Below are 25,110 nucleotides of genomic sequence, written 5' to 3'. Positions count from 1 at the left end.
GTGTGGTTCTGTTACTGTATGCATATCTTAATTGTGATCTGCAGAGGGACTGCAGATAAAAACCAGCTACAAACTAACTCAACAGATGAAATGGTAACATTTGTTAAATATTGCATGGGACCATGTACAATATTAATAATGCCAGCACTATAAAACATTCGAATATTCCTTTTCTCAGGAACTTAAGTGTGGAAGTAAGGTGTTATTAAGAACAAATTAGATGTTGACAACAGTGTCACTAGCATGTGAAAATGTGGACTACAATGGAAATCATTGATTAGACAGTGTGGGACAATGAGGACACAGAGTTTATATGGTAAATGATCTCACTTATATAGCGCCTTTCAACCTTCACGGTTCCCAAAGCGCTTTACAGCTAAGTCTCATTCACCCATTCACTCACACATTCACACACCAATGGTGGCCGAGCTGCCTGATGCTGCCATCAGGAGCAACTTAGGGTTCAGTGTCTTGCTCAAGGACACTTCGACATGACGGGGGCAGCTGGGGATCGAACCCCCAACCCGCTCTAACCAGCTTTACCTCCCGTGCGACAGTGCTAACCACTGCGCCACCATATGGAGACTAAATGTGGCTAAATGTAGGTTTTTTCAGATATTTAATAGGTATGTGTCGTTTATCACCAAATACAAATGTACATATATTATACATTGTTTGAGAACACAAAGAACAACAGAACAGCTCACACATATAGATTATTGTCATTATATTCAACTACTTTCCTAAGGGCTTATGTCGATAAGATATTTTGGAATTGTACATATTGCTCTGTGTCTTTGGCTACCATATGATCTAATAATTGTTTCATGTGTCACAGTAGTTCTACTGTAGGCAGGTCATTAGCAGGTGTGGGGTCTCAGGAATAGGGCAGGTCAGAGAGGTCCATGTTTTTATTGAAGATGATGGAAAACTCTTTAGAAAGCAGCTGGTGGAGGTTCATACCATCATGAGTGTACACCCAGCATTCACCAGTCCAGTCGTAGCGTTTCGGTCCACTGCAAAAAGAGAAGCAAGGAAATTAGCTGAGATGTTGTCATTTCAGATTTTGCAGGAAAAAAACAGACCAAAAAGCATTTTGTATTTTATTTTTTATCTCAAAAGTTTATTTTAATGCACTTCTCCTGTTTATGGATTAAGTGAGAGTTTTACTCCTGTTACTGTTTTTCCATTATAGTGGTCAAGTCTAAAATGTCCATCTGTATGGACACAGAAGTACCTCTGCTCTGCAGCAGACTGGATAGCTCTGTGTGTACAGACAGCAGAGCAGAGCAGCTGCAATGCAGAGGAGAAAACACCTGCAGACAAATAGACCAGTCTTACCTGGTGGGTGAAGAAAGCCAGATCTGTTTGTTTGGAGTCTGTTTGTTGATGACGTAGGTGCCGTGGTCCCCACCTACCTTCACCGTCAACACACCACTCTGTACATGAACCAAAAACAGAACAGGTACACATTAACACATTTCTTGTGACTCCTGAACTGTAATAAACCATTTCAACCACAAACCTAAATGGAACCAAAATAAACACAAAATAGACATCTCTGAAACCAAAATAGACAGCATCTCCTAGATGTTGTATCTAGATTTTGATTTTGAATTTTGAAACATATCTAGTTCATTGAAGCCACTAAAAGTGATGGTGCTCTTGAAGATAGAGGATTGCTCTTTAGGTTTGAAACAAAAAGCTTAAGGAAGTGAAGAGTTGACTGCTTTTTTATTCTTCCATGAAGATTTACTCCAGCACCTCTCTGGGAACCTCTGCAGTGTGCAGTACTGCTACTGGCTCTTAATTAGCCAGCCAAGTCTATTCATTCTGCCGTGTGTGTGTGTGTGTGTGTGTGTGCGTGTGCGTGTGCGTGTGCGTGTTGCTGTTGTTGTTTATGGCCCCATATGTCACTGCAGCCAGCTGAAAAGGGGGGTAGGCTGCCAAGGCTGGAACACTGGCCAATCAGTCAAAGCCAGTAGATACAGCTGCTGTCTAACCAACACGATTAAACACACACACACACACACACAGCTACTTTATTAATCACCCTCTCATGGACCACTGACAGCGTAGAAGAACATGTTACAGGAGAGAAGACGAAGAGACGGATGAAAAAAGAAAGGGACACGGTCTTGAGACGGCCACATGGATCTGTGGAGTGGACGTCCCAGAGGAAATCTAACAGGACAAACACACAACAGACAGACAGGAGGACTGTACAGTGTGACGATAATAGTGGGAAACAGGAAACAAAGTGAACCGCACCGCACCGGTGCCAGAGTAAAAGTCGGAGGATTACCAAAGTCAGTAGGAGTCATCCTCTGGGCACCAGTGCCGTACAAAATTTTATGGCAGTCTATCTAACATTGTTATCCCTAGAGCCATGACCCTAGCATGGCTAAAAGTGGAATGATTTATTCTTGATGGATACAAATGAAATGTCGCTAAAAAAAAATGTAAATACATCCTTGTTTCATAAGACAGTGATGACAAGAACATGAATCCTACAGAGTAACACCTCTTCACGGGAAGGCCATGAGGTGGCAGTAATGCCAGCAAGGACACTAAGTGTCCTGAAACAGTGCTACTTTAGATTGTGATCAGAACTTGCTTCATACAAACAATGATTTTTAAAAAGGTTTGACTGGTCAACATTCAGGTTCAACTTACATTCCTAGGTCTTGTTATGATAGTTTTGGCTATCACTGATTCTAGTAATCATTTACTTGTATATTCCATTGATGGGAACTGTCCAAAAGGACAAGCAACTCAAGTGGTTAGACAACCAGTATCAGAATCATCAGAATTAAACAGTTGTCCACTTTTATTTTCAGTTTCTCTGCAAGTATGCACCTTGTAGATATAGTTTTAAACTTCAATATATCTTTATTATATATTTCCATGAAAGTTCACTCAGCTTCTTCCACCTAAAAAGCACACACAATTCAAATTTTCCTTCATACACTTTTGGTGTAAACGCTATATGTGGCGGAATTTGGGAGAAGCCCCTGAAAAATGTTTCTAAAAAGTTATCTTCTTTGTCGGTACGTTAAGAAAGACACCCTTAAACGGTAAAACTTCTGAATGTTTGGAGGTAGGCAGATGGGCTGCAGCGCGTGTTTAGTAAGCGGACCAACCCCCGTAAGGCGAGACACGCTCCTGAGCTGGAATATCAAATGACCAGACATCCAACCATCTCAACCACTTATTTTAGAAGTCAAGCCAACAGTGAATTTGATTTACAATTATAATCATAATTGTTGAGTGTGTCGTAAAACTGCCAGCACACATACAACAAGGTCAATATAGTAGGTTAAATCTGAAAAATCAACAACAAAATAAGCCCCATTCTGGCAACAGAGCGGAGTTTAAGGAAGCAAAGTACAAGTTTAGCAAGGCGGTGAGGGAAGCTAAACGACTGTACTCAGAGAGACTACAAAACCAGTTCTCCTCCAACGACTCTGCTTCTGTGTGGAGGGGGCTCAGGCAGATCACCAACTACAAGCCAAGAGCCCCCAACTCTGCTAATGACCGACGCCTCGCCAACAGCCTCAACGACTTCTACTGTCGCTTTGAAAGACAATGGGACAGTCCTGACACCATCCCCCACACCATCACCCACCAGCTCCAGCCCAACAGCCCCAACCCCCTCATCACACCTGGGGCTGAACTCTCACACCTCTTACCACCACAGCTGCCCCCCACAGCGCCCCCCACTCCTCCAGCATCGACACCTCTGTCTGTCCTTAAAAGAGATGTGAACAGACTCTTCAAGAGACAAAACCCGCAAAAAGCTGCTGGACCAGACTCCATCTCCCCATCCTGCCTGAGGCGCTGTGCCGATCAGCTGTCTCCGGTGTTCACGGACATCTTCAACACCTCACTGGAGACATGCCACATGCCAGCCTGCTTCAAGGTCTCCACCATCATCCCCGTCCCCAAAAAAACAGGGCCCACAGGATTAAATGACTACAGGCCCGTCGCCCTGACCTCTGTGGTCATGAAATCATTTGAACGCCTGGTCCTGTCCCACCTCAAATCCATCACAGACCCTGGTGCAACAACAACAACCTGGAGCTTAACGCTTCAAAGACTGTGGAGATGGTTGTAGACTTCAGGAAGAGTGCAGCCCCACCCGCCCCCCATCACCCTGTGTGACTCTCCAGTGGACACTGTGGAGTCCTTCCGTTTCCTGGGCTCCATCATCAGCCAGGACCTCCGGTGGGAGCTGAACATCAGCTTCCTCATCAAGAAAGCCCAACAGAGGATGTACTTCCTGAGGCAGCTAAGGAAGTTTAACCTGCCACAAACAATGCTGGTTCACTTCTACACTGCCATCATACAGTCCATCCTCACCTCCTCCATCACCGTCTGGTACGCTGCTGCCTCCACCAAGGACAGACGCAGACTGCAGCGTATCATCCGCTCTGCAGAGAGGGTGATCGGCTGCAACCTCCCATCTCTTCAGGACCTGTACTCCTCCAGGACACTGAGGAGAGCAGGGAAGATCGCTGCCGACCCCTCCCACCCCGGACACCATCTGTTCGACCCTCTCCCCTCTGGCAGGAGGCTGCAGTCCATCAGGACCAAAACCTCCCGCCACAAAAACAGTTTCTTCCCCTCTGCAGTCAACATGACGAACTTACATTGACCCCCCCCCCCCCCCGAACACAAACACTACTTATACGTTATATTAACGTACATCACCCCTGTCCCCCCTTGCGTTACATTAACGCACCCACCCCCTACTGGACACTTTACTTTATTCTGGTCACTGCACTGTTACTTATCTTATCTATTTATATTTTTATTCTTATTCTTATTTTAGCTTTTATATTCTACTTATTTGTTATCAAAACAATAGCACCTTCAGACCACAGCAAATTCCTTGTAATGTATGTTACTTGGCAATAAACAGTTTCTGATTCTGATTCTGAGAAAACTGAAGCTGCTCTGACATCTGGAGGGCCTCCAGCTCCCAGGTCTTCTGTCTCTCTGTCCTGAAAATGTATCCTCCTCTCTGATAGGTCAGGGAAGGTATCTCACGGTTTCTGTGTAACTCCAAGATTTACAGTTTTTAAGCTTTTAAGAAATCAATAAGGATACAGACATGCAATCCAGCAGCCAAATTGGCCATGACTGAAACTACTACTATGAATTACGGAGCACAGAGGGGTAACAGGCTGACACAGCCCACACCAACAGTCTCTGCTGTAGTCTCTCCATGAAACAATGACAGCATAGATTGGGGGGATCACACTTTCCTCTGGCTTGTGTAAATGTATTGCAGTCAGAGATATTCCAAAGTGGCAGTGAACAGGAAACAGACTAACTGAGGCGGCATGGTGGTGCAGTGGTTAGCACTGTCGCACGGGAGGTAGACATTGAACTCTAAGTTGTTCCTGATGGAGGCCAGCACCTTGCATGGCAGCAGTGTTTACTGTCTTTGGGAACCATTAAGTTAAGTCAATTTACTTACAGAGAAGACAACATCATAGTGAGCTCCAGTGAAAGCTTCATCTGTCAGATCTTCAAAATAATCTGCCAGAGCATCCAACGTCTCATCTGCCAGCTTCTCATACGCTGCTTCTGACAGCTCACTTTTAGACAGAGACACATGTTACATGTTAGTTTAACCATTCAACGCTAGCTAGTGCTTGCAAAAGAAAATAACCATGGGTTACCTTATCTGCACAGGGGTGGGTTTCTTCAGCCATGGCGATGTCATATGGATATTTTTCCTCCAAATACTCTCTCCATCAACTCTGCTCTCAAACCACTGACACAGAAAAACAGAGGTCATATACTAAACAAGAACTCATTAGTTAATGATCATCAGAATTAAACAGTTGTCCACTTTTATTTTCAGTTTCTCCGCAAGTATGCACCTTGTAGATATAGTTTTGAACTTCAATATATTTTTATTATATATTTCCATGAAAGTTCACTCAGCTTCTTCCCCTAAAAAAGCACACACAATTCAAATTTTCCTTCATACACTTTTGGTGTAAACGCTAGAAGCCCCTGAAAAATGTTTCTAAAAAGTTATCTTCTTTGTCGGTACGTTAAGAAAGACACCCTTAAACGGTAAAACTTCTGAATGGAGTCTGGAATCAGAACTTACTTTGTTTGGAGGTAGGCAGATGGGCTGCAGCGCGTGTTTAGTAAGCGGACCAACCCCCGTAAGGCGAGACACGCTCCTGAGCTGGAATATCAAATGACGTTAATGTGAAAGTTAACTCAGTGTCCGTGGGCTACGCCACACAGTATGATGTAACAACTAACTAGCGTTAAGTGTCACTGTTAGCTACGTTAGCTGCATAACATCAGTTCAGCCCGTCGCTACCTGGTTAGAGAGGCTCCTGATTCTCTGTGCTGTCACCATGTTGAGCTGTGTGTTCGCGAGGTGACACATCTGCGAAGAGATATAATGTGTTTTAGTAAAGAAAAGCATGGTCTACTAATAGGTTCAGCTGTGTCCCGTGTGTTCTTCTTTTTCCGGCTCTTCTTCTTCGTGTTCATAGGTTAACCGCAAACTAACGGTCAATGTCCATACTGCCACCTACTGGAAGGATGCGACTGTGCTCTCAAGGCAATGAAAACTACTCAATTTTGAGCAATCTTTTTCATTCGTTCTAGGCTGACGTCCACATCAGGAAACATGTCAGACCACCAAGAAACATATTTCGTCGGCTCGGGCATGTATGCCTTTTTAAGATATCAATGAATGTCAGATGTCATAATTGGTTTTGTTTCATCTCATTACATGGCGTGAAATGAGTCAATTACTTTAATATAAAATTCTGTCATGGGAAAAAAGTATATATAATCCGCTCATATTTCATATTCACTCCACCACGTGACCTCCGATTGGCGTAATCGGGAGTCATTACCGCCGACGTGAATAACAATCTTACTGTATTTACGCTTATCCTTAGCCAGCAGTTTCAAATTTGATTCAATGTCGCCCGCTGGTTTCGCTAACCTCACGTTTCTGACTATGGAGCTGCCAATTACCAGAATCTGCTTCTCAGCGGGTGTGTCGCTGAGTGGGGAGAATCTGTTAGAAACATGAAGTGGTTGGTGGTGAACTGTGGGCTTCTGCTGAGGGCTATGCTTCCTTTGGACAGTCACCCAGCCTCCCTGGCTTCCCGGCTGCTCGGGACGGCTAGCAAGAGCTACACTGAGTCGGTCCGCACCGGCTGCCGGGGGCTGGCTGACTACAGCCGTCTCCATGGTGCGGAACCGCGCCTCAAACTCGCTGAGCCTCGCCTCCAGCACGCTAAATAAACTACATTTATTACATTTACCATTATCGCTAAAGGAGGCGGGGGAATAACTAAACATCTGACACACCGAGTAGGACAGAGCAGGAGAGTGAGAAGGAGAGAGAGAAGCCATCGCTAGCTGCTAAGCTAATGTAACAGACAGAATAGTATGTAAACAACTGTGAGATTATCGAAAAAGTCGCTAAAAGAAGGAGAGAACTATCAGTGTTAAGCAGAACTAGTGTACGTTTAAGTGGTTAGCGGCTGGTTAGCCGCTGTAATGAAATATATAACAAATATAACTTGTTTGAGTTTAGAGCAGCCAGACACACACGCTACCAATGACACAGAAACCGGAAGTGAAGCAATACGCTTACCGCAGTACGGTAAATAGAAACTAGCATGACAGAGATGAAGGGATAAATAGACAATCTGACTACAATGACTCTACTACTGTGGAGTGGCCGGAGCCTGGGAGGGCACAAGTTTAACTGGTTGTGATTGGCCAGTGAGCCCAGTCCCACACAGCAAGCTCTCACGATGACAAGCACACAGAGCGGGGCCGCCGCCCACCGGTAAAGAGACAGACAGTGCCAGACAGATAGCCGGTAAAAAACCGGCCCAACGATGCGGCGACCCACCGGGATTTGTCCCGGTATGCCAGATGGCCAGTAAACCACTGCATGTACCTAAAGTGTTAAAGAGGAGAGTGAAGATGTGTCTGTTTCCCCCTGCCTGTTGTGTTACGTACTGTGCATCCAAATTTCAGACCAGCTCAATCTTTCAAATCTTTATTGTGAAGCATGTGTACAGCAGTAATACAAATTCAGTGGAGAGGATATCATGCCTCATTTCAGATGTTTAACAACCAAAGACAAAGAATACAAGGGAATACAAAAGCAAACAAAACAAGCCATGAGCACACAAACGAAATATTAAAAAAAGAAAAAAACACTAACAAAAATAGATAAATAAAAATAAATACAACACAATGGAGCACACAGATCAGGTAATTTAACTACTATGTGCTAATAATATACAACCCCCAAACCTTCCCATCTTGAGCAGTGCTACCTAACAGACTGTCTCTTCCATACAGAAGGTCATCCGTCTCCAAATCCTTTCAAATTCCTCCAGTCTGTCATAAAGGATGTGTCTGATTCTTCAGACCAGCTCACGCCTATATTATTCATGAATCTGACCCGCAGCCGTCCTACCAGGGTTTGGCCAATCAGTGTACTCACAGCTGGTGAGATGGGTCGGGCCCTCTTCTGATTGGCCGGCAGCTTCTCTGGTGAGGGCCATGCACTGAGAGATCCGTGGTGGATTTATGACTGAGACCTCTGCTGAGGAGATGCATTGGACAGGAAGCAGGGTATACAGAAGAAAGTTAAAGCCTGTAATCCCATTAGAAGTGAAACTTTCATTAACATACTAATTAATATACATTACATAACATAGCCTACTAATGTAATCAATTGATCAGATTAAATGTGTTCCTCAGTTCAATGGCGGACCGGAGATTCACATGATGCACTGAGCTCCTCTCTCTCTTCATCTGTACGCATTCATGTCCCATTAATGCATGTTATTAACTTTGTATGGTGCAGATGGTCAGTGCAGATAACTTTTGTTGTGAGTTCATGGTATATAAATGAAAAGAGAATTGAAATGGAATGGAGACTGACTGTTTAAGTCATTACCACACAATTACTCATTTGTAGTAAATTAGTTATAACACTAATTCAAAAATAAAACTGAACATAACAAATGGAAATTAAACTATAAAATCAAAGTATGTAGTTTAAACTATAAATAGGAACAGGAAGAAATGAACATATTAACTGCTGAGCAGGGCCAGATTAACCATGACAGGGGCCAAAAATAAACTGTGGGCCCCTATAGACCCGCCCCACTTTATGGCCCTGTCTTACATTTGTTTTAAGTCACGGAACACAATATCCCAGTTACAATTGCTCCCGTCCACTCCAAGACACATATATGTCACCATTAACATAGGTTTAATTTGACCCTGCGAGGACGGTTAGGCATATGGAATAAATGTGGCACAGTTCACCTGTTTCACCAAATTCACTTCTGTCATGTCATGTGTTCCATTACACCACACACACCCATTTTGAGTTTTGGCTCATTCTATTGCAAGATGCTCTCTAGTTCATGTTAATTTGACTATGCAAAGTAATTTTCAGTGGTAATCAATAATCTACGAACCCTGAAACAAAACTGTGCCACATGAAGCTGCTGCATGCCGTCAAGGTCAACATTGCGTTTACTCGTTAATAAAAATTCCACATCCCAGCTCGTGCAATTCATGACAAAGCATTAAACAACACAGTACAATCTGTCATTGTAAAGTCCTTTTGTATTTATTACAAAATATATCCAAAATATTTGTCATCGGCTAGAACAGGAAGACTAAGTTCATTTTATTCACACTGCATCTGCAGTACATTACATTTTTCAGCATCAACGGCACATGCTAATGCAGTCAGAGTCTGTCACTGCATCACCACACGCTGATAACATAACTTTGTCTTGATTAAAAGCAGCCACAATGTGATGGATTATAGTGCCTGATGCATGCAAATAAATAATAAGTCTCTGCAGTTTGTTTCCACACATTCAGCACACAATGGGCTACAACACTGTTCTTTAACGTAATTTCCCTTGGTACTAGAAATGTCAAACAGGGGTCAGGTGAGCCATTAGTTTTGTTCCTTCATGGTAACTATACCGTATAAACATCATGAATGGGGAATGACTTGTTGCATAGTCTCGTCAGCAGTATAGGTACCTGAAGCCTTTTTTATGTATCCTCCCTCCTTTTTTGAAGGACACAATCATGATTTTGTCCTCACTTGTTCTGTTCTGTACATACAGGAGATCAACTTAGCCTTTAACTGAGGCTTGCAGTCTTAGTTTTGAAGTGCCTCTTGGTCCCAAATAATCATTATTTCATATATTTCAGTCAGGGTTAATCTTTCTGTCTTGTTGTGGTGAAACCAGGACTCGAGTCTGCTTCGCAGTACTGCTGTGGGCCGCTTCTGAACTATGACACTACGTGTCCTTGTTAGCTTCAAAAAGCACCCTGATGTAGAAATCAAATGATAGAGAATCTGTAGTAGACACACATTCAACAATCATGAACATTCACCTTTTAGGTATCATTGTTTCTGTGTTCACAATGCTCCATTTGGCAACAGGTTCAGCAGAAATATTTCATTTGAACCCCAACTGTCTGTTTCACAAAAAACATTCACAAGCATTCTCATGTGGAAATAAAATAAGTCAGCAATTAACTGTTTCTAGCCAGCTCCATAAAATAAAACAGATACAGAAAGTGAATATACTCCCACAGAAGAATCTGATTAGTCAGAAGACACTCCTGTGTCTCTTTGAGAGCACTTGAAAGACATCTGAGGTCTGTTTTCATTGATGAATGACTAGTCCTTTTGATTGTCCATCTTTTCCTGGGCTCACTGAATTAGGCAGAGCTGCTCTCAGGTGCACGCTCCTGGAGTCTCCTGTAGGTTCACCTTGGATCTGCGCACAGAATAGTTACATCAGATTGCACGCTTTAACCCATGTTAGTTTGTATGCTTGGGCAGTACACACTGCCAATATCCGACCAGCAACACTAGAAAAGGGAGGGGTTGAAAGTTCACTTTATGCAAATATGTGCAAAATTCTCCCATGGCACGGAGCTGTGCTGAAAAGCTGGCAAACAAAACATGTTTCAGTGCTGAGACAGGAAGTCTAGTCTGGAGGAGAAGCTCATTATTGTAGTTTCTTTGGGTTTCCATTCTATGTTTCTATCTTTGTATGTCTTTACTGACACAAACACATTCAGATCTGTTTTCACTGAATATTATTGATAAATTAATGTGCAGGTTGCTTACCTACACAATGCCTGCTGACAAGCTAGCTAGTGTGTAAATAAGCTACAGGTGTATTCTGCTAGCTATGCTAGCTCGTAAGCACTGACATGTCCACAGCGACAAACAAAAAGTGTTGGGATAAGGTGAGAATAGCTCACAGAAAAAAATTACTCATGTAAATCTGTAAATGAAGGTTCCTTGCTCTTACCTGTTGTGTGTCATGTGACTCTTGACCAGGTGACCAGCAGCCAGAGCAGCCATCAGTGAGAGCTCTCCAGCTAGCACAGTGGCACACACAACCCTGGCCAGCTGCCGGGCATTCTCCCCTGGACAGTCCTGACTGGCTCCCTGCACGCCCAGCATCTGCACACACACACACACACACACACACACACACACACACACACAAACGAATGACTACCTGAGGAAATTAGCTAAATCTATTGTGATAAATGAGCCACCAAACTTCCAAAATAATGCAGACAAAACTGAGGAAACAATTTTCCTGTTGGTGGTGCTGTGCATTTTAAACATACATTTTTTAAAAATTATGTACCACATTTTTTCCTTCATACCTACATTGCAAGACATGAACCAGATCAACATATTGCCGCTTACAGTTTTTACAAATACATTTATACATTTCTATCCATATTTTCAGTTTTAAATATTAATTCTAACAGGATTTATGTTTCATTTAGCTGCAGTTGCCTGAAATGTGTGTGTGTGTTTGTACCTGGAGGCAGGCTTGCTGGGGGGGCAGATTGGTGCCTCCTCCTACAGTGCCCAGCTCTATAGAGGGCATGGTGCAGCTGATGTACAGGTCCTCCCCTGTTGGTCCTGACGACTCCATCAGGGTGATGCAATTACTGCTGCCCACTGACTGGGCTGGATCCTGGAGGAGACACATACACACACAGCTACAAACATTAACACAGGAAACACAAGAATACACTGAAAATATAGGCACAAGCAGTAATGATCGGGTTCCCAGCAGATTGCGAGCATTCGGATGCTAGTTTCTTATTTAATTGACAAGAAGCAAAACTCTTAATTCTCTTTTAAGTAATTCACTGAGGTCATCATTATAAGCCGACGCTCTGTTGAGGTTTATAAATCTACTTTCAGAAACATTTGATGTAGCTTATGACCTTCAGTGAGGACGTGTTCCATATGATTACATTAGTTGCCGTTTTGACAAAAAATGGATTGGCTTATATAATTGAAACAGATTGACATATTAAGATCAGTGAAGTCTATAGATGATCCTGAGATGCACTGGGATCCGTTTTGGGACAATTGGCCCAGCGGTTTCTGACAAGAGGCCGAAAATAGGATTTTGAGAAAATCAAGAAAAAATTTTTAGAGCCGAACACCAGATGCAGATGACTTGAGAGATTAAAATGATGAATGATGATGATGAAACGTACACTTGATTGTGAAAGCACCACCCTAAGGTCAATGAGTGTCATTACATGTGCCTGAGTAGTGGGTGGAATTTGCAACCCACCTGCCAATTTTGGGTTTTAATTCTTACAGTTTTTGCTGCACAAACACTTTTAGCAGAGAAAAATAATTTCACAAATCACAATATGAAACCTTCGACTTAATATGACCTCAATAAGGACGTGAAAACATACCACATGCAAGAATTGCTACATTGTTGTCAAGCAGGACTTGGCCACCTAGAGATTTGAACACTGGACCCCTGTATCCCAGGTACCGATGTCATCAACAATGACTTTCTGAAAACTCAATATAGAACCTTTAAAACTCAGCTTTGTCCCGTTTTCTTCTGCTTTTGATAAGAGCTAGATCATGCATTAAATGTTGTATACATGACGTAATAATATATTTATCGTCTGCAGAGAGAGATTGTGACTTGGTGTATTCTGTTGAGAGTAACTTCTGTTACATCCAGGTTACTCTTTTGACATGTCTATCATATATCAATTTGTTCATTGAAATGTGAAGAATGTAGGACCATTGAACCTTTGCCACCTCAGATGGTACCGATATGTGAAATTTAGTTGTAAAATTAGCTAGCTGTGTGAGTTTTTGGCAGTGGCATGTGGTCCATTGAGGGCGTTGGGGTGCTGCCCCTCCTGCAATTCCAATTGTGAAATACATATTTTAATGAAAAATCGTTATTGTTGTGTGTGTGTGTGTATATACATTTAATTTGTTACTCTCACATAAATCATACATTATAACAGAAACGTGCGATGACTAATAAAAAAGCGCTGCCTACAGTCTGTCTGTGTGCCGAAGGGCTCACTTATCTCCGTCCGACGGCGGTATGTGTGTAATATGTTCGGCTTTCCCCGGTGGCCCCTGATTGGTTGACACAGCACCACAAAATAACTGGATCTGGGGAAGAAAATCTTCCGCCCAAGAAATGCTGCCAAATTGTCCGATTTCCGGCTGTAGGATGGTTTCATGTCGGTAAAAATTAGTTTGGTGGGTTGACAAAACTTTAACCTGATTTGTCATGGTGCAGATGTTTTTCTTATTTTTTTCAATACTGATATTATTTTCTGGCTAATAATTACGTTGAACCAACCTGGTAGCCCAAGTAGCAAGAAGAAGTACTGACACGGAGCAGAGGAGATCGATAGACAGTCAGACAGAACATGTCACGTAGTTTGGTTTCTCTACGGTGGCCTGCATAAACAAAGCTTTAGCTAGCCTGCTTGCTTTTCGTGGTTGTAAATTGTCTGTGTGTCAAACTCCAACACAGACAACGGAGGACAGAAACAGCACGCCCGTAAATGACACCAAAATGCGGTAGAGACTCTCAGCACAATTTTTTTACGTGACAGTATGGCGGATAACATGACAAGATTTAGTAGCCCCACCTAGTGGAAAAGTCATGCCATGCCACTGGTATTTGGTCAAATATCTAGCTTAAGCTAACGTTAGCCAACAATGCTACCAGGCTATCTAGCTATCTAGTTTCCTTTCGGCTTTAAGCAGAGAAAAATGAAATAATACAAAAACAATAGGGTTCCAGTAGTTCGTTGCTTGGACCCCAAATTAGATGCACAATATTAGTAGTTTCTTACAACTACTATACCTGTCCACAGGCTATGTAGATGGCAGCAACCAGGTTGGCTGCGTGCGCGTTAAATCCACCGATGCTACCTGCCATGGCTGAGCCCACCAGGTTCTTACTGATGTTCACCTCTACCAGAGCTTCTGTCGTTGTTTTCAAAACCTGCAGCACAGGGAAAAGGAGTGTACATGATATTCTTGATATAGAGTTAATATGAGGGTACAGCTTATACTAAAGACTAAAGGAACTCATATACAATTCAAATAAAATACAGAAGTTAATTAAGCAGATCATGAAATGAAATCTAGATTTACCATTCATTATTTCCTCTGTTATGCTTTTGTAATGTTGACATGTTAATGAGACCAATCAATTATTTCACAATCAAGTATTTAACTGAAGGACAAGAGTACATTTCTCCTGGGTTTTTTTTTATTGCTCACACAATACAAATGGAGTCATCTAAAAACATCCAGTATGAACTGTGCATAAAACATACGTTAAAGGATATGTTTACAGTTTGTCAAGTCTGCGTTTAAACAATACTTACATGCCCAGATGAACATTTAAACACTTTTTACTTGCTGTAATCATTCCTTCTGTTCATACTGACCTCGAAAAGATCCCTACATGCCAACAAGGTAGGTGATGGGGAACAAAAACCACACCCACATTCTGTGCTAGTTGAGCTTCGTCAGTCTCAAGTTGTCAAATCAAGTGAGTATCATCACAAGTCTTTTTTAGTATAGAATTCCCTCAGTCTTTCCTTACTGAGCTGCAGAGTAGGGATGGTAACCCATATAAAGAATATGGTCTAGACCTGCTCTATTTATACAGTGTCACAAGATGACTTTTGTTGTGATTTGGTGCTATATAAATAAAATTGAATTGAAAATTTGAATTCAAAGAAGGAATTTTGTACTGATGTAACTTTGGAAGACACTGTGGATTTTGTCCCCCATCACTTCTACTGAAAGTGCATTGGAAGGGATCTTCTCATGGTCAGTATGAACAGGAGGAATGATTACAGCAAGCAAAACCTGTTTCAATGTTTATATTGACACCTGACCTTTTTAGACAGACATGAATAATTTGGAACTATCCTTTAAGCATTTAATCAATGAAAGTATTTATTTATTAAAAATATCAAAAGTATGCGTTATATTTTCTTTAATTGCCTACTGCAAAATGCTTCGTTGATGTGTATTGATCTAACAGGTGGGTATAACTCAAAGCTGACTAAGCTTAAATTAACCTTTTTTCTTGTGTTTTTAAATGTCATTCTAATGTGTTTTTCCACCCTATTTAAAGCACTTTCAAATTTGAAAGGTGCTATACAAATATTGGTTACAGTTTTAACCCTACCTGCTGAGTCCTGGTATCTGAATTTTGGTCCTGTTTCCTATTTTTTGTAGGAAACCGGCATCCACTGTCACATTCATTGAAAACTGTATTACTTCCAATTACATTCCAGAATTTTGTAACATATGCGGCGTGTACTGGCCGCACCTGCAGGGTTGTGTGATTCACAGGCAAAACAAGACAGTGAGCTTTCCTTTTGGGATTGTGTGTTCAGTTTTTGGACCCAGCACAGTGCTGTGCACAACATTTTGGGCCTGTGAGCCTGTGTAATATGGGTAAGTTAACATCTACAGACAACATCTAAGGGCTACAGTTACTAAGCAACCGCCAGCTGGTACTGGCAACATAAATGCCGGCAGTGTGCTCAAGACCCCAAAGTGGAACCAATATACAGTATGGCTAATTATAAATATAGATACTTTTGCCTCGCATATATAGAGAAGACTGGCCTTTTTCTCTGCGGAGTATATGCACCACTTAAGCGCTGTTCTCAGCCTGGTGCAGCCAATTGATTATAGTGTAAACATAATGTTGCAGCAGCCAGATAGATAGCGGAACACATACGTTACGTGTTCAATGTAGCCAAAGCACAACAGTGGTATCCTTTCTCCTGTATTTACTCTGTCTGGCCTGCTTGTGTTTTCTCCTCCCCTTGCAGGAAGTGGGCTGGCAGATTGCAGATCGTTACTGAGCCGGCTACCCTGGGCTGATGAGCTGGCAAGCCTATAAAGCTGATGTAGTTCAGTCTGACTGGCTTTCTCTCTCAGCTCTCCATGGTCTCCAGGTTTGGTTGCTTTCTTTTGTCTTTTCTTTTAGCATGCAACACCCTCTCACACTATTTTCCACTCACCCAGGCACTCACTGCTGTACATGACTGATGCTTTTGTGGATTGTACACATCTCATGGATTTCTTTTGTAAAACTTGTGTCATTTTTGACCTCCAGCCTTTTATGTGCTCTCCCTCCGTGAGCCAGTTCATGACAGTACCTCATTCTAAAAAATGTGCAGCAACGCAAGCCAGCACCAGCATCTACGTTGGCTAATCCAAGGGTGTCCATTTCCAACTTTCAAGTTTCCTATGGTTTTCTGTTGAATTTCTGTTGCTGGACACAAGGTCAAAGGTTTAAAGGATGGAACAACTGATTAATACCAATAAAGACCTTACAAAGTTTTAAAAATAACTAGGTAAAAGTAACAGTAAGATGCATTCTCAGTCCTAGCTCTTCCTACCTCTCTGACCACTTTTGCAGGTATGGTGGCCTCACAGACAGCAGACTTGCCCCTGCCTTCGATCCAGTTGATGGCGGCTGGTTTCTTGTCAGTGCAGTAGTTCCCACTTACAGCCACCACCTGCAGCTCTGGGAAGTGCTGCTGCACTCTGCTCAGAGCCTGCTCTGTACCCTGCAGACAGACAATGTGTTAATAATCATATATGAGATGCACTGGGATTACATAGGTCACGCTTTTCTGCAGTTCTACAATGTGATAATATGCATTGTTCTGTCACACAACTCTTCACATATATATGTTTATCATGTTGCTTTTGTAAGCATTGGTGCACTTGTGCAATCGCCTAATAGTAAATGTATGAGAACACATGTCAAATGTCAAATGTCACAATGTCAAATATTCCTAACATAAAATACACGCACAGAAATATTTAACTTACCTTTAAGACCTTATCGGGCTGGGCGATATGGATATGGATAAAAAATCATTTCATTTTATATCAATTAAGAAATATAGTAAAGTTTTTGGAATTGTCCTTTAAACTAGGCCCTTGAGGGCATAGCTAAAATGCCCTGAAGATATGAAACTCTACCCACACACACGCAGCCATTATAAAACAGTTACCTTAGAGATCATATTCATCCCCATGGCATCTCCAGTCTTGGAATGGAAGCGGATGTAGAGATTTCTTCCAGCCAGACCAACCAGCAGCTTCTGGAGCCGAGCAAATCTGCAAACAGCGATCACACACTCTTTCACACAAAAACATGTCGACACACAATGGACACTGAGCCCATACTTTGAATTCTAGTTCTCTTCATGTCAGGTTTCATGTTTTACCTGCTGGTGTTGTCAAAGGCCTCTTTGATGGCCTGAAAACCATCTGTACTCTCCAGCCAGGCCTTGACCTCAGCAGCCTGGCAGGCAGAGGGCAGCCTCACTACAGGTCCACGAGTCATGCTGTCAGCCAAGATGCGACTGCTGGCTCCACCTCCCAGCTACAGCATGCAAGGGACAGGGCCACAAGTCAGATGCAGCACATAGTAACACATGATGTTGTTATCACAAGAGTGTGAAAATTCTGAATAAATAGAAAAGGACTAAATAGAATAACAGAAACATCACTTGAAAGCAATACTGTATGTGTCAGCTTTAAAACAGCTCCTACAATCACTTTTTGACGTGAGATTTCAAAGCAGCATGTGAAACCTACACAAAGGTCATTTACCTGTAGCTGGTGACCTAGAGCCCAGTTATGGTATGGTTCAATATTTTAGTATGAAAACTCATGACATTTTTCTCACAAACCAACAAAATGTGTCAAAGCAAAGAGTGTTTCAATTATTTTGTCCACCCTGTTACTTGTCCTCTAAGACCCTCTCAACATATTTGGAAAATAACATCTGACACTCACAGCAATTGCTCGACAACCACGGTTGGTGCTGGCAACCAAGCACCCCTCTGTGGTTGCCATGGGAACCTGGAACTGCTTCCCATCCAGATGCAGCGGTCCAGCCACGCCCACTGGTACAGGCATGTAGCCAATTACATTCTCACAGCAGGTGCCCATAACCTGGAAAACAGAAATGTTGACAACCTTGTAAAACAGGAAGTAGAGTGCTACAGTGTTTGTCTTGTGTGTGCATGTGCACACATGTCTTCACCTTGGAGTAGTCATAGTCGGTGTATGGCAGGGTGGAGAGCGCAGAAGGAGAGGGAAGCTTCGCAGATATCATCTGTCTTCGTATGCCCACTCCTCTCTCTGGTCTCTCCATCATGGCCTCCAGTTTGTATGCAGGGATGTGTTTGGAGTTGACTAGCAGCATCACCTCAACATCACTCAGAAAACGAGGCCCCAGCTGCAAGATACACAATCATGCAGTAACTTACTATCCACTGTGTGGCAAGTGGCCACAGACCAGTGACAGGTGACTCTACTTGAAAAGTAAGTAAGATTAGAAACAAAAAATCTCTTAAACTCTAAGGATACATTGTGTCTTTTACCTCAAATAATTCCTGAAAATCAGTTAAGTAGTCACACATTGGACAAAACAGATAGTGGTTGTTATTTACATTATACATTAAAGATCTAATGTAAACATCATCATTTGGAATATTCTTATCTCACATCTTTCTAGAGGGAACGTTCCAGTGCAGTGTGGGAGAAGTGTTTCCAACTTGCCCTGAAACATCAACCTACATGTGTATACCAATATATCTTGTCTGAGAAAGTGTAAAGGTGAGCTGAATGTATATGAGGCCACACAGAGCAAGTGGAATCAGTGCAAGTGTCTTTTCTATTAGCGTCATGCTCTAATTGGTGGAGTGACTAAGCTCATTACAGCGTAGTTAAATCACACAACTGCCTCAAATCCTGCAGTCTTATTGGTGGGATATGGCTCCATGACTGAAACAGACACTTTAGGGAGCTGGGAGGTGGGATGAGGTGACATAACCAGCCACCTGAGAGGAGGTAAGCTGAGTTATCAGCTGGGAAAGGGAGGTTTTATGGGTTTATGTGTCATCTCTTACATCAGGGTTGTTGAGGATGGCCACACATTCGTCCAGGCCTCTGGGATTTGGGGGGATGCTCGGCTGATCGGTCTCAGACTTGAGCTCTTCCTTCTCCTCCCCCAAGACGAAGACGCTCTTTGGCTGAGGATCTACGGCCAGTGCAGATAGGGGCCGGATAACCTCATCTAGGAAAACAAGGTGGAGTTGGATATCACAGTGCTACACAAGTCCATCTGCAACAGCACCATTACTGATCACAGACACACCTCTCTCTGTCTTGTTGGTTGGTGCTGGGGCAGCCACATTTCTGGGAGGGACAAGGGGTCGGGACGCGCACAGCTCCTTCCTGCAGCAGGTCTCAGTGGGCCGTCGTGAGGTCAGGGCAGGGGCGGACATAGCAATGGGGTTCTTCAGTGACAGTGTAGACTCCATCTCAACCTGCTCAAAGAAGATGTACTTGACAGCCAGCAGCAGGGCCAAGGCCAGACAGATCACTTGCTCTATGTCCATGGTTATCATCCTGCATAGGAAGAGAGACAATAACAAGTAGAACAAGTTTTATCATTCATTTCAGAAGTCGCCAATTGTTCTATTTTTTCTTTTTTGTTTTGGTCCCTTATCTTAAATAAACACTTTAATGTTCTCTTTATGCTGAGATATGAAGATCCAATCAAATCAGTCAATGGGACTTTTGACAATCTGGCAACTCAAAACTTCTTATTAATGCCATGCAACTAATCTATGAAGCATCATTAAATTATTTATTAACCACTAATGTGATTAGTTAAGAAATCCTTTTTAAAGGGGCCCTGATTAGACAGTGGTACAGTTTAGTAGATCTCAGCACCACAGACATATAATCATTTATTTCTTGCCAAGTTGTGATCATGTAATGTTGTGTACTGAATTCCCACACGGTGGCAGTATTAGCAAGGTAAATGAGGGAAAATGGACAGGCATTCCAGACACCATACAAACATACTGTGCATTCCTATGTACATAGGAACCTTTTACAACTGTTCCACCTGAGATTGAGTGGAATCAAGAATCTGATTCTATGTCCATCTCTCTAACTGGAGATCCACTGTAGATGAGGAGCTGGCATACAGCTATCAATGAATACTCACATTTTCAGTCCCCCCTGAACTTTACAAACAGTTCAATATCTTAAGATGACATGATAACTAATTTGAGTTTTCAAAATAATGGGGATAAAAAAAGGAATGGGCAGCCATGTCATTTCTAGGCCTCCATAAGAAGCCTCCAAGTACAATCACAGTACTCCTCTGTCAGCAACCGAACCAGTCCAATAGTGCTGTATTGCAACACTTGAGGAAATCACTGCAGAAACGGCTGAAACAACTTCAAAACATTTTCACATCCTGGAGATGTAAAGGTGGGATTTCTGGCACAACCTGACCTACTTCCATGTTAAAAGCAGTTAAAAGCAAGCATATCACTAGCCTCACCTGGAGAGGTAGAAATGCCAAAGCGGTTTCTCTGGCTCGATCCTCCTGGGTGAGAGGTGGTCCATCTCCATGCCGATGCCCATTGTGGTGTTGATGGACAAGGGCTCGGCAATCCAGCGACTGTGGGCATGAACCATCACCAGGCCCAGAGACTGCACACAGACAAGATAGGTGAAATCACACTCATGTTCAAACGAAAACAAAGAAGCAAATAAAGAAAGAGAGGTGTTACCATGATCATTTTGACTCTCTGGGTTACAGGGTTGGGTTTGTTGTCCTCCTCCTCCTCCATCACTCTGGAGAAGTGGCTCAGCTGCCAGATAGGATGGCCCTCCTGACTCTCACGGGACAACTACAGGAGCAAACACAACACAATCAATCAAACTGACATTAAGGCTACATTCACACCAAATCCTGCGCTGCGGCGGAACTGCCAGTCCTCCCATTCATTTTGAATGTGGGTAGTCAGTTTAGTCTGCAGCGGTGGTACCCACAGAGGGTGTTGAAAAAAAACATCACCTCTGCAACGAAAAGACAAATTCAACTTTTGGAGAAACGCAACCTGATGTCGGAGCTCCAGAGCTCCCACATCGCTGAACAACTGTGCTTTGATCACCCCAACGCCGTGACACACATACAATGAAACACTGCACCCTTACCTCCAGCACCAGTGAGACACATGCTGGGAAGAAAGTCATGAACACAAAGTAGTTGGCCAAGACAGACATGCAGCCAAAGCAGCACATGATTTCCAACTGTCGCACACCTGAAACATAAAAGACAGATTCTCATTCTCACATTCACAAGAACAATTCTAACTTAGAACTTTGTCTAACCTGAATGTTTGTCTCTAACCTGTCTGATCAAGCTAATTATCTTGAGCTTTTTCAATTTATATAGCTTGTCTTCACCAGTACTTGATCTCCATGAATAAGATGAAAACTGTGTGATTTCAGCTCAAGAATCTAAGTACAGTAAAATGCTTAAAGCCTTTGCAATGCTAAACATAGACCTTATTCAAGGAATACATGACTGCAAATGGCAGCAAGTACCTGACATGGTTCCCACTCCGATTACTAAGCACTCCACCAGGGCGTCCAGAGTGAAGGTAGGTCCCAGTACTGCCATGCCACGTGCAATGTTGTCCCTCACTTCTTCCTGAAAAAGTTATAGAACAATATACCAATCAGTGTAACTTGAATTTCATGTGGAATGTTGCAATATGATTAGTGAATATTTCTTCCTACCTGAGAACTAGAGCTTAAGGCAAACTTGGCGAGAGCACATGCTTTGGACAGGTCGATGAGAAGTAGGAAGAAGGGTAAAGCCTCACTGGAGGTCAGAACAGAACAATCAACTGGAGTTTTTGACAGAGATAAGAAAGGACAGTATTCAGTAACAGTAAGAGTGTGTCCTTACTTGAGGCCTGTGAGCTCTTTATCAAGAAAGTGAATCACCACTGTGCTGAATACAAAGCTGGAGAATATGGTGAAAAGACCAGCAATGCCTGCAAGAGAGTAGATTGCATTTTAGCTATATCTAGCTAGTTAGGTCAAAAGATCTACTTTCTCTACACCCATAAGACCATCGTATGTGCCATGTACCTAAAATATATTTGGATCCCAGTTGTCTCAAGTTCTGGAACTGGAAGTAAATATAGACGATGGCAATGCAACGTGTGATGGTCAGGATGATGATATCACTGCTCAGAATTTGCTGCAAAAAGAGAAAATATGATCAGATGCAAGATCAGAGAAATTATTAGAGCTGAAATGATAATCAGCTCTCCATGATGAGGGCATGAGGGAGAGCATACAGCTAAAGCACCATAACAATCACTGAAAAAACATTCAACACAGAGTTATAGAAAAAAGAGACATCCCGCAGATAGAAACAAATGAGTTCGATTTTTTATGAATAATTAGAATAAGTTCTCTTTTAAAGCAAACCTCTTAAGATATGAGTGAACCGTTACATTACGTAACCATCATGGGTATGTAAGGGCACCTTAGAGGGCGAAGCCTATACAAAATAGAACGTTAGTTACTTATTAAGCTTGGGTGGTATCTATTTTTTCATACCTTCCTGACATTTAACCGGGGGTATACAGTATATGACGGTATTTGTGTAAAAGATTTTTAAAAAATTAAAAAGGAAAAGAAAGTTAAAAGAAGAGCTGCTGGTGATATAAGCAATTGTAGCATGTATGACATTGTCTAGCCTACAATACTGTGTGTCTAATATTCAATTAGCCGACTTAGACAAGTCTTGTTGGGTTTAAAGTAATAATCTGAAGATTTTCATTTAAATAATTGTCTGTTAAGTCACTATCTACCGAATGAGGTAAATGTTGTATTAAGTTGCTGCTAATGCAAAACGAACATTTCCTACTGAGGCAGCTTCACATTAAAAACATTTAACTAGCCAGAAATGCAATGTGTTTTTCAGTGCGATTAGCACTGACTGCTATCTAATTGTAACTGATGTAAAATAAGGAGCACCTCAGGGCTCCGGTAGTGGCTCTCTGCTCTTCTCTCCTTATATTTCACTGCTTGGATAAATTATACGCAGTCATGGAATCAATTTCCACTGCTATGCTGATGAAACTCAGCTGTATGTGCCTGTAAAGGTAGATGATCATTTCCAAATTATTAAATGCCTGCTTGTCTGCTGTGAAAAATTGGATGTCACGTCATTTCCTGCTCCGAAATTCTGATAAAACTGAGATGCTGATCATTGGCCCTGCAGCTAGAATCTTAACTAAAACTAGAATATTTGACCATACCGCACCAATTTTAGCTTCCTTTCATTGGCTCCCTGTCCATGTCAGATCAGACTTTAAGGTGCTTCTGATGACTTTCAAACCTGTAAATGGGCTTGTCCCTTCATATCTGTTCAATCTCCTTGGATGCACTACTACAGATAACTGCGATGCTTTTGATCATCTTGTTCACTCACCTCCTCTGCTTTGGGGCAGTCAAAGTTCCAGCCACAGATCTGGTCATTGCCAGTGAACATGTTCATGGACATCATACAGATGGTGAGGGTGACTGTGCCAACGATCACCTCCCAGGGATGGGAGGCCACCAGAAGGCCGTGCATACGGAACAGACGGGTCAGCATGGTTCAACAGAGCTACCAAATAACACAAGTAGAGTAATGTCAGTTGGGAGAAGCTGGAAGTGACTGTACAGCTTTACATAACAAGGATGTTATTGGAGGAACAATGTGGAAAAGCATTCACAATGTGAACAGGTCATGTCAGTGATCATAGGAAACACAATGGAAATCAAAATCTATTATACTCTTAGATTTCTTTAAAGGGCATTATTCAAGTGACTGACGTGTTCAGACCATTTTTGGTCCAAGGCTTTAGCCCACACTAACACCAGACTGTCTATTTATGTTATCTTTCTTAACTTTAACTTGCTTTTACTTGATTTGTTCTATGTAATTCAGTTATTCTGCCATTAAAGTTTACTCTTTATATTCAGATATTAACGTACCTCTTGTATTTTATGGGACACCTTGTGTATATGTGCTTTCAATTTCTTCCATACAAATGGTGTTAGAGATCCGTTTTTATTCTGAAAACCAGCCAGAAACTGAATGGCAATCCAGTTCCATATTGTCTATCATTCCAACTGTCACTAAATTCAAATAGACTCAATATTGTGGTGTTGTAGGTAAAAGAGACACATGCAAGGAAGAATATGTCATTAAGCCAATAGTAGTTAGCCAAGACAGACACCTAGCCAAAGCAGGAAATTATTTTCAACTCAATTTCCAATATGAATGTGATTCAAACCTAAAACCCTTTGAGAAACTATTTTATTTTATTTAAAAATTTTAATTTAGGTAATTTTAGTCAACCAATATTTTTTGTATTATTAATATTAAATGAATTAATTACATACATACATAAGTAATATACAACTGACTACTGAATAGCACTTTGGTGGCCACTCTCAAAAGAGAAACCCCTCTTGACTATTTCTTTATTTGCAAAACAATGTATCGCCCATAAATTCTTGATTAAACCACAAATAGGCCGCCGTTGATGTAAATATTAACATATGACCTTTTTAGAGGCTGAGAAACACCAACAACTGCTGCCATTTGTTCAGGCTTTTTTGAGTTTGTCTCCTGTGCACTGCGTTTATTTGAGGCTGCGCAGCGACGGCCGGAGATGGTCGCAGGCTTACTATCGAATTTATCCATGTTCAATGGAAGGGTGAGCGGAGCGACTTTTATTTTTGACGTACCGGCGCGTGTCTTTCAAGCTGTATTCAGTCGTCAACGTAAC

At 42.1% G+C, this 25,110-nt stretch overlaps 2 protein-coding genes across 2 annotated transcripts; both read right to left on the bottom strand.

Moving 5' to 3' along the window:
• Positions 1-362: 362 nt before the first annotated feature.
• fxn (frataxin) lies at positions 363-6,495 on the bottom strand. The gene is made up of 6 exons (XM_070904815.1): positions 6,353-6,495; positions 6,131-6,211; positions 5,691-5,785; positions 5,486-5,606; positions 1,342-1,439; positions 363-1,016 (listed from the first exon to the last, which is right to left on the bottom strand). Exons 1-6 carry the CDS (start codon positions 6,458-6,460, stop codon positions 878-880), a joined length of 642 nt encoding a protein of 213 aa, XP_070760916.1. The 5' UTR covers positions 6,461-6,495; the 3' UTR covers positions 363-877.
• Positions 6,496-10,795: 4,300 nt separating this feature from the next.
• On the bottom strand, positions 10,796-23,927 carry hmgcra (3-hydroxy-3-methylglutaryl-CoA reductase a). The gene is made up of 19 exons (XM_070904164.1): positions 23,763-23,927; positions 22,409-22,520; positions 22,224-22,311; positions 22,052-22,136; positions 21,857-21,962; positions 21,464-21,570; positions 21,037-21,156; positions 20,805-20,956; positions 19,602-19,855; positions 19,354-19,520; positions 18,486-18,680; positions 18,236-18,394; positions 17,662-17,819; positions 17,446-17,551; positions 16,822-16,992; positions 14,250-14,390; positions 11,910-12,068; positions 11,382-11,536; positions 10,796-10,838 (listed from the first exon to the last, which is right to left on the bottom strand). Exons 1-19 carry the CDS (start codon positions 23,925-23,927, stop codon positions 10,796-10,798), a joined length of 2,643 nt encoding a protein of 880 aa, XP_070760265.1.
• Positions 23,928-25,110: the final 1,183 nt, after the last annotated feature.

This window comes from Enoplosus armatus, chromosome 4 (assembly GCF_043641665.1).
Source record: "Enoplosus armatus isolate fEnoArm2 chromosome 4, fEnoArm2.hap1, whole genome shotgun sequence".
NCBI lineage: Eukaryota > Metazoa > Chordata > Actinopteri > Centrarchiformes > Enoplosidae > Enoplosus > Enoplosus armatus.
The sequence above is the reverse complement of the archived record's forward strand: the minus strand, read 5'-3'. Positions and strand labels throughout refer to the sequence as shown.